Source organism: Lagenorhynchus albirostris, chromosome 20 (assembly GCF_949774975.1).
Source record: "Lagenorhynchus albirostris chromosome 20, mLagAlb1.1, whole genome shotgun sequence".
Lineage (NCBI taxonomy): Eukaryota > Metazoa > Chordata > Mammalia > Artiodactyla > Delphinidae > Lagenorhynchus > Lagenorhynchus albirostris.
The window spans coordinates 55,592,182-55,601,778 of NC_083114.1; the positions used below are offsets into that span (position 1 = coordinate 55,592,182).

The window sequence follows — 9,597 nt, forward strand, 5'->3', positions numbered from 1 at the left end:
TCCTTCTCTTGATGTCTCTGGTGAAAAAGAAGATTGTGAGATACATGAATCTGTATTTTATCAAGAAGTAGAGAGACTAGTACAAGATTATTCTTGGTGGGCAGGAGGGAATGGCTAAGATAGAGTGGGTCCCCTCTATGTAAATTGGGTCAGAGTAAATTTCATGTCAGTGAAAAATGGATGGAGATCAGGAGAGAAAAAGCGAGTTCATGAAGGTCCCACCAAAGTTATTCCTAAATCCATCATCTACCTTGACCCTCCGCCATTCTAGACCAGGCCACCATCATCTTTCACCTGGATGGCTACAATAACCTCCCAACTGGCCCTAATGAGTTGCATTTTTTTTCATAGCACGTGAGCAAGAAAATATCAAGGAGTACTATTTGTTTTCGCCTGTCTTCTTCACTCCAAAATGGAAACCCCATGAGGGCATGGGTTATCTCTATCTTGTTCACTGCTGAATCCTGACCCACAGGAGATGTTCCAAAAATGTTTAGGAGAAGAGTGAGGTGTATACATCTTCCTAAAGTGGAATATGGCAGCATGAAATTACGGTAACTGGATTAAGTTCAGCATAAAGTCCTGAAATTTCAAGAAACGTATCTAGCAGTAAACTACAAGGGAATGTTCATATTGCCTCACATTTTGCCTGGTTGTTTTAAATAAATGCACATATGACATTGCCTGTCCCATGTTGTATTGGTCTAAAAATGATTCTTCTTCAGATATCCAGAGTCAGGCCTAGTCTGTGAGTGATGGAAAAAGAGTAGCCCAGTCAGGGCCCAGCAAACTTTTTTTTCAGCTGCAAGAAGCAATGGGAGATCCTAAGAAAACACAGGGGAAAGGTGGTGTAAGAAAGGAAAAAAGAGAAATGAGTAGGAAGAAGGAAGTGAAAGAATGAGCGAGGACAGGTAATTAACATTTCTTGTGGGCTTTATTTCATTTAATCTCTATTATGCCCACGAGACAGTATCATTCGAGAAATGAGAATCATTTGAGTCTCAGAGGGATAAGAAAATCGTGTAAGGTCAAGAGGTAGAATGCTATGGTATAGGTTCCCAATAACCTGTTCTGTGACATTGCCATCAGGTCCGTGGATATGATAAAAGGTTGGTATTTATTAATCACCTACTGTGTATTAGGCACTGCTGAGAACAGAAAGAAAAGCATCTTGTTTGCAGCCTCTGATGTCATGGTTTGCTGCCCAACAGCTGTAGTCAGGGGCAGACCTAGGTTTTGTGGGGCCTGAAGTTTTTTTTTTTTTTTTTTTTTTTTTGAGGGGTGAGCTCTTTAAGAAAAGAATATAAATTTTAAAAATACAAGTTTAAGTACAGGGCCTTCAAAGGAGCTTGTGCAAGCAATGAGTCCTGAAGCTTAAACTTCTTTAGCATCATAGGAAATCCATCTCTGGTATAGCAATAGTTCATCCATTCATTTAACTTAAAAAGTGCCACCGTGGTGCCTCAAAATCAGGGGAAGGGGAGGGATGGGACGGCGTTGAGGTGAGAAAGTCAAACACACAGCTCAAACTAATCCATAAGTTCAATTTTAATAATAGTGCAAAAGACTGATTGTAAATGAGTTTTTTCAGTTCCCTTTTGTTTATCCCATTTTGCTAAAAAATTCGCTTTTTGTAAAAATAGTTAAGAGAGAGAGAGCTTTTATTTTGAGTACAAATAAACAAATAACCCTGGATCTGCATACAAGCTTTTTCTGGTGTGGAGGACTCTGCTGTTTCCAATCAAGATCTTGTTGTCAAGGTGATAAGCTCTGCATTTCTGGATTTAGAATAAAAAGTCCTCTAACGTATTTTATAATCGGGTGATCTTGGGCTTTGACCAGATCCGGCGGATGGGGGTGAGCCGATTCAGAGGCATGCTCTGCACTCCAGTGTCTGTTGTGTTTTCCTGTGTATCAGACCCACCTGGGGAGCTTGTGAAAACCTTTCTGCCCTTTCCTTCTTGTTCTAACGTAGGAGGAATCCTGTAGAGACCCGTCAATTCTGATGCAGTCAATTCCCAGGCGGCTCCCTGCTAAAAACTGCTCTAAAAACAACCCTGTTTCATGAGGGAGGGATTGTAAACGTTCTTAACAAAAAGGGAAACCGAGGAACAGGAAAGTAAGAGACTTGCCCTAGGTCACCTAGCAAGTTTATGTCTCAGCAGAACATTCCGGCTCTGAGAAAGTCTGCCAAAGTTTACATACTGAGGAAAAGAGCACATTTCTAGGGGAAGAGAGAGCAATCTGACAAACGGTAGAGGTTTGGGGAAAGGGGTGGTCGTGATGGGATGGAATGTGTTGATTTTAATTGACAACAGGCTTAGGTGTAAGGGTGTACGAGAACTAATGAACAGCACGGAGACTTTTAAGAAGGACGCTGTGAGTTTTGGCAAGGGGGGAAATAGAGATTTTGTACCCATGGAGGATAGACTCTGGGCCTGAGTGAAGGGATACTACGGCACAAACAAGGAACAGAGTCCGCCGTCTGGGTGAGGGGGTGTGGGCAGGGAGGGATTTGCACAGCACCCCGCAGGTCACAGGCCCTCAATCAGTGTTTGTTGAAGGAATTTGCAAAGGAGGAGAGTATAATGTTGCCTCGATTCGATAACTACCATGTTCCTGGTTGCCATGATCCTCGCGTGGGACACAAGCCAGGAATCCCATAAGCAAAAACAGACAATGTGACGTAGTAACCAAGTTTGGACGCTGGTTAAGACTGTCAGAGACGTGGGCCCAGTAGTGAAACCAGCCTGAGATGAGAATGCAGACTCACCCCCTTAAAATCACTTCCCCAATCAGCTTGGGGTGTGTGTGTGTCAGGGGGAGGTGGGGTGTCTCAGTGTTGGGGGTGGGAGGGAAGGAGTGATTTCATCTGTTTAATGAAAAATGACCTGAACGATTCTCTGATCCTGGAAACTCCCATGTAACTGAGGCCAAGGAAAATAGGATTAGGTCTTAGTACTTCTACGACGGCTTTGCATCTTCTCAGAATGAGTTAAACTGGAGGGAACAGAAAAAGAAGGGAATCTCATGTCGTTGTACCTGCAGATAAAGGAGACTTAATGGGGCAGATTTCCCCCTGGTCTCCTTCAGACAGTTTTACTTTGGCTCCCTTTGCCTTTTCAATGGACACCCCGTTTCTTTGCTATGTGTTCATAATCACAGAAGGTTTGCTCTAACCCCCTTTGGCATTCTGTCTTCTGACAAGCTACTGATTTCAGGGCTAATATTCCCCCTCTGACTTCTTCAAGCGAGCAGCTTTTGCCCTGAAGCATGAGGGTGTTAAAACCACAACAAACATCTTTGCCAGAATGGCAGCTACGGACATGTAATTCTCTATGTGACCTAATGGGGTGGCACTTTGCAAGATTCTTCTGCTTTGAGTTTTGGGGACACAGTCTTTTCTTCCGAGCAGGTTTTAGGACTGCCAAAAGTGCGCATACAAAATAAAAAACATCACAATGATTGGGATGTCACGATCCCTTTGGTGCCCCAATTCTTCAAACCATCCTTTTAACAGGAGAACCAGATGAGTAAGTCCACAGGCCATTGTCTTTTTAATGCAATGTATATTTATTGTAAACAATAATATACAAAAAAAAGAAAGGATGAGAAAAAGGAAAGGTAAGTTTCACAGAGAAAACAAAAGGTTTGGGGGGGAAAACAAGCGAAACAAACAAAACACAAACACAAACCAAACCTTACCTAAAGACAAAATATGATTTAAATGCCAGGTTTCTTAAGTTACAGGAATATTTTTTTTAAAAAAAGATCTGCTTTTATACAGAAATGGAAAGATGCCATATTATAAGAGTGCTTTAAGATTTTACTCTACTGACTTCTAAAACTGTTAATATATCTTTTTTTAAATAAAAAAAAAGTTTGCTGTCTTTTTTAAAAAGCAATCCTCACTCCCCAGCCACAGAATTAAGAATTAAGGTCTGTCAGTGGGCTGACCCCCCCTCCCCGCTCCTCCCCCTCTCCAAGAGAACACGAAGGGGAACATCGATGACACACGCTTTTGACACATTGAGTCACAACACACACACACGCACACGCGCACACACAGTTTAGGCAGCCCAAAGATCTGTGGCAGAAAACACTGCAAATGACTCAGTGATACACTACATCCGCAAACTCTCATTTGTACAAAAAGAGAAACAAGTTTCCAGTTTGTTTTCAACAAAACAACAAAGAGGAAAAAAAAAAAAGGACAGACAAAAAGGCATTTATACAAATCTAGGACAAGGAATCCAAAGAAACTTGTTTTTAATAAAAAAAAAGATTAAAGAGATAAATAAAAAAAACTGGTTACAGTTAAGGACATAATTTAACAACAGATGACCATACCCTTTGAGGACGCGGCTCCAACAACCTATTTTAAAGAAGGTAAATTTAAAAAATTTAAAAAAAAAGAGGAAGATTTTTTTGTTGTTTTTAATTAAAACCTCTCCTTACAAAATAAATAATCTTAGCACATGGAATGTCTTGAAGTTAACTGCTGGTTTTCAGAGAGGCACAGGTGACAGTGTAAGTGAGAGGATTCTAGCATCTGTGTTCCACATGGGGCCCGGGCAGGCAACCAGGGGGCAGTGTGCTGGGGCACAGTATTGGCTGCTGAAACATTCCCCAAACGTCTCCTTTGCTTGCTTTTTGCTTCTTTCTTAAGGTTGCGGTGAGTGAGCAAACACAGGAGGATAAATGCACTAGAAGAGGGCACAAGGATTTTCCAGCAGCATGGTTTTAAGGCTTTAAGGTGTTTTTCTCGTTTAAAAAACATATATATGATAAAGCTTACCAAATGCTTACCAAATCGTCTCTAGACTATTGTTTACTTCCGTATTTGCAAAGTAAGGCCTTGATTTTTCTAAGGCAACTCCTTGAATCAGAAAGCCTGAGGAATTAAGCAAAGCTAACCCCCCAAACTGATCACGTAACACAAATCTGTGGCTTCTGTAGGTTAATACAACACACACACTTTTTTTTTTTTTGTCTGTTTGTCTGTAAGAGAAAGCAAATCTGTACAAAAATACTCTGGTTGCAAGAAAAGCTAGGGCACGCTGTTCGACTAAGTAGTTTAGCTGTTGGAAAAATAAGAGCATTTAATTTTTTTTATCTAAAAATATGTATAAATCCCCTCAAAATGGTAATGAATCATACACAGTACATACTAAAAATATTTAAAATAGAGAATATTCCTCACAGAGGACTTTTTTCTTTAATTACTGCTAAAAAATAATTACAAAGTCCAAACAGGCAGAGAGACTGAGCCAACTGGTCACACGAATCTCCATCACCCTCCACGCTTGCTTTGAAGGTTTCCAGTCCAGTTTCCCGTCGGTTCTGCTGGTCCGTCTAGCCAAGAGTGGCCTGGCCACTGATTCACAACAAGGTGGTAATGCGTTTGGATAGTCAATGTTTCTGTCTTGTAATCTGAGTTCGACTTGCCTTCAGCGTACATGTCTTTAAAGGTAAGAAAAAAAAAATGTCCAAAGGAAATTCTGGTTGGTTGCGTTATTTCTTGGGTTCTTTTTACGATCATCATGGCCATCGTCGCTCTCTAAGCGTTCCTCAAGGTCTGGTGAGCTGTGTGTAGACGGGCTGTTCCCAGTGCTGGGGGCTGTGGGTCTGCGGGATGGAAGGGACCCCGGAGGTGTCGGCGATGGGGGTGTACATGGGCCGCTGCGCCGGGTTCATGTAGGTGAAAGTGGAGTAGAGGCCGGAGCCCTGGCCCGCCGCATGGCTGTAGTAGGAGCCGGAGTTCTGGTGGTCAGTGTAGTCGTACTGCGAGCGGGTGATGGGCGGGTAGGACGGGCTGTAGTGCGGGAGGCTGAAGGGGCTGTAGGCGATCTGCTGAGGCGAGTGCTGCTGCTGCTCGCTGTAGTGGCTGGGACTCAGCTGCTCCGTCTTGATGTGCGTTCGCTGGGCCTGGCCCGGCTCGCTGCTCAGCGTGGTCAGCGTGTGCGCCTGCGCGGGCGGCTGCGGGGGCGCCTGCGCGGACGGCTGGGGGGGCGCCTGCGCGGGCGGCTGCGGGGGCGCCGGCGGGGCCGGCGGGGGCGCCTGCGGGGGCGGCGGCGGCGCCTGCTGCTTGGACATCCACACGTGGCTAGCGCCCGCCGGGGCCGCAGCTGTGCTGCTGATGCCGTAGCTGCCCGTGTAGGTGACCTGGCCGTGCGTGGCCGGCACCCCCGGGTGGCCATTGGGCGGCAGGTACTGGTCGAACTCGTTCACGTCGAAGGTCTCGATGTTGGAGATGACGTCGCTGCTCAGCTCGCCGATGTCCACGTCGCGGAAGTCGATGGGGGGCTGTCTGCCCCCCTCTGGCAGTGGGCGCCCCTCTCGCTTCAGGTCAGCCTTGCCCGGCTGCACGTCGGTTTTGGGGGTGGTGGGTGGCGTCGGTGGACCCTGCGATTGCCCTGAGGACGATAGAGGAAGAAACACAGGGCAATCAACCAGGGCTGTACGGAGGCTTTAGTCTCAGGAACCCTCCTGGGACCCCCCCCCCCCGCTAAAGTGTCCCGTATCCGCGGGGGAGGCGCTCTGCGCCCGACAGAAATCGCTGAATGATTAACTCGCTGGTACACACTCGGCAGTCTCCTTTTATCAGGGGAGGGTCTAAGGCCCGGAGGGTCCGGAAGACCAAATTGCTACTTGTACAAGAGCCCTGTGTGTGCTTTTGGGCTGGGGGAGCAAAGAGAAAAAGGGAGAAGCCCTGTAAGGCTGTAAAGGCATTTTACCCCGCAATAAAAATTAGTTAGGATGCAGGGATTAGGTTGGGGTGTGTGTGTGCGTGTGTGTGTGTTTTCGGGGACTTGGCGCAGGGGTTAGTGTGTTTCCCTCCCCAGGGAGCGTCAGGTCCCTAAGCAGAGCCCACTAGGTGGCTGGGGGCCCGGGGGTGTGCCAGAAGGGGCGCGGTGGCCAGGCCGGGGTGGGGGCCGGGAGGAGACTCACCGGAGTGCTCGCCGGGGGAGTGGACCTCGCTCATGCCGGAGGAGGAGTGCGGCGAGTCGGCCTGCAGCGCCTTGAAGATGGCGTTGGGGGAGATGTGCGTCTGCTCTGTGGCCTCCTCGGCCTCCGCCTGGCCGTTCTTCACCGACTTCCTCCGCCGCGGCTGGTACTTGTAATCCGGGTGGTCCTTCTTGTGCTGCACGCGCAGCCGCTCCGCCTCCTCCACGAAGGGCCGCTTCTCGCTCTCATTCAGCAGTCTGGGGGCGGGGCGGGGGGGGTAGCAGACAAAAAGAGAGAGAGAGAGAGAAAGAGAGAGAGGGAGGGGGGCTCCGTGAAACCGGCTGAGCTGTCAGGTCGGCGGGAGGGAGAGGTGACCCCCACCCCTCGGCTTCTTCGAACACAGCCCCCCTTTCTCCCTCCTCCCTGCTGTCCAACCACTACCGCAACTCGAAACTTTTCTTTAAAAAAAAAAAAAGTAAAAGAAAAGAAATAAACAAAAATCTCCGTTCTTCTAGACCGACCTGAGCGGACCCTCCCCGCCCCGCCCTCTCCCCTTCTCTCCTAGTTTGGAAACCCTGGAGATGAAAATAGCTTCCCGCGGCTCCCGCTCTCCGGGCCTTTGCTACTGGAGTTATACCCGCCCCCGCCTTCCGTCCGCAACACCCTTTAAAAACTTTCTGAAAAACCACTTAATCTGCAAGGAGCTCCTCCTGCCCACCCCCACCCCCGCCACCGCACTCGCACACACTGCACCCACCTATTTCCAGCAGCCTCCCTTCTCGCCCCTCCTTCCTGCCACGGGGCCCTCTAGCCTCGGCTTCTCCCCCCACCCTGCATCCCATCTCCGTGGGCGAAGGGCTTCACGGGGGAGCGCAGTTCGAGGGAGGGGGAGGCGGATTTCAATTCCTTGGGATTGAACTTCACTGCGGCGGGAGATCCGGCCGGCAGCCCTCTCCCACCGAGTCTCCTGCTGGTGTTCTCCCCTCCTCTGGCCATCTTCCGCCCCCCGCGCCCCGCCGCCCCTCCCCGCTCCACCTACCCCCTCCCCCTTTCCCCCAAGAGCAATCCAAGAACTTTGTCAAACTCTGAGCCAAGTTACACCTCGTCCCCATTCCTCCCCCTCGCCTCCCCCCCGCCCCACCCCGCCTGCTCCGGGACCGGCAACTCCCTCCTGCTGGGAGGCGGGGCGCGGAGAGACGGTCCCGGCCAGCGCCCCCCGTCGCCGCCGCGGAACCCACCCTGCCGCGCCCGCCCTACCTCCAGAGTTTGCCCAGCGTCTTGCTGAGCTCGGCGTTGTGCAGGTGTGGGTACTGGTCGGCGAGCTTCCTGCGCGCCGCCTGCGCCCACACCATGAAGGCGTTCATGGGCCGCTTGACGTGCGGCTTGTTCTTGCTCGAGCCGTTGACGCGCACCGGCATGGGTACCAGCGTCCAGTCGTAGCCCTTGAGCACCTGGCTGACGGCCTCGCGGATGCACACGGGGAACTTGTCCTCTTCGCTCTCCTTCTTCAGGTCCGGCTCGCCCTTGGGGAACGTGTTCTCCTGGGGCCGCGTGTTCTCGGTGTCGGAGCCGGAGCCCGAAGGGCAGGGCGAGCCCGCCGAGTCCTCGGACATGGAGGGGCTGGGGGCGCCGGACAGGCCCTTCTCCTGCTCGTCGGTCATCTTCATGAAGGGGTCCAGGAGATTCATACGCAGGCCCGGGACAGGGGGCGGGTGGCCGGGAAAGGCGAGAAGCCGCGGCGGCTCGGGGGCTCGAGGCGCGGGCTACTCTCCCCTCGGCTGCCCGGACGCGGGGCGAGCGGCTCCCGGGGAGCCTGGCGCGTCACTCGGCCGCAGCGGCGAGCTTTTAGGAAGGCGCGCGGGGGCCAGCCCGCAGCTGCCCGCTCCAAGTGGGGGAAGGCGAATTGGAGAGGAGGGGGGGAAGAAAGCAAAAAGCGGGGGGCGACTGCACCCCTTCTCTCCTCCTCCTGCAAAGAAAAGTTCCTGGAGTGAAACTGGCAAGTCGCGGCGCCACTCAAGTTCCCAGTCAGTTTCAAGCTCCGCACTCCGCTCTCCAACTCCCAGCCCAGCGGCTCTTTAATAAATACACCCCCTCACCTTAGAGACGTCAGCCAATCACAGCACGGCATTTCAGGTTTCAGGGCTTGGCAGGCAGCTGATTGGATCCACTTCGGGGGGGAGGAGGATTGTGGCGCTGGGCAGGGTGTTGAGAGGGGAGGGGCGGAGCGGGGAGGGGAGCGCAGCCGCTGGTCCGCCGGTGGGGGGGGGTGGGGGGGGTGGGGGGGTGGGGTGCTGCGGGGAAAGCGGGGGACCCGGGACGTCCAAGTGTGTAAGTTTGCCGTGCTCTGGTAATGTCAGAATTCGGTGCCGTCTCCGCGCGAATCTTTGCGCGCCCGTGTGTGTGTGTGTGTGTGTGTGTGTGTGTGTGTAGACTAGGATCTCTCCCCACCCCCAAGCATTTCTGTTCGTTGTTTTCTCCGCGGTCCCGGGGACTTAGTCGGAGTTTGCCATATTCGAAAAGCTGTCGCTCCTGACTTAAATCATAGCCCAGTTTCCGCGCCTGGAGCCGGCCTCCGCCGAAAGCGCTTAGAAATTGTATTGCGAAGCAAAAGTTTTAGTGACTCAACGCCCGCCGTTCCTCGGTAATAAT

At 51.0% G+C, this 9,597-nt stretch overlaps 1 protein-coding gene across 1 annotated transcript; it reads right to left on the reverse strand.

Moving 5' to 3' along the window:
* Positions 1 to 3,549: 3,549 nt before the first annotated feature.
* Positions 3,550 to 8,983, reverse strand: SOX9 (SRY-box transcription factor 9). Its single transcript, XM_060133114.1, has 3 exons — positions 8,206 to 8,983; positions 6,952 to 7,205; positions 3,550 to 6,416 (listed from the first exon to the last, which is right to left on the reverse strand). Exons 1-3 carry the CDS (start codon positions 8,634 to 8,636, stop codon positions 5,572 to 5,574), a joined length of 1,530 nt encoding a protein of 509 aa, XP_059989097.1. The 5' UTR covers positions 8,637 to 8,983; the 3' UTR covers positions 3,550 to 5,571.
* Between the last annotated feature and the right edge of the window lie 614 nt (positions 8,984 to 9,597).

Bases quoted from the DNA above. Each gene is read 5' to 3' on its own strand.
- SOX9 (XM_060133114.1), bottom strand. From the start codon at position 8,636: ATGAATCTCCTGGACCCCTTCATGAAGATGACCGACGAGCAGGAGAAG. The intron at 7,206-8,205 runs GTAGGGCGGGCG...CCCCGCCCCCAG, and splicing joins ACGCTGGGCAAACTCTGGAG to ACTGCTGAATGAGAGCGAGA. The intron at 6,417-6,951 runs GTGAGTCTCCTC...TATCGTCCTCAG, and splicing joins CTCCCCCGGCGAGCACTCCG to GGCAATCGCAGGGTCCACCG.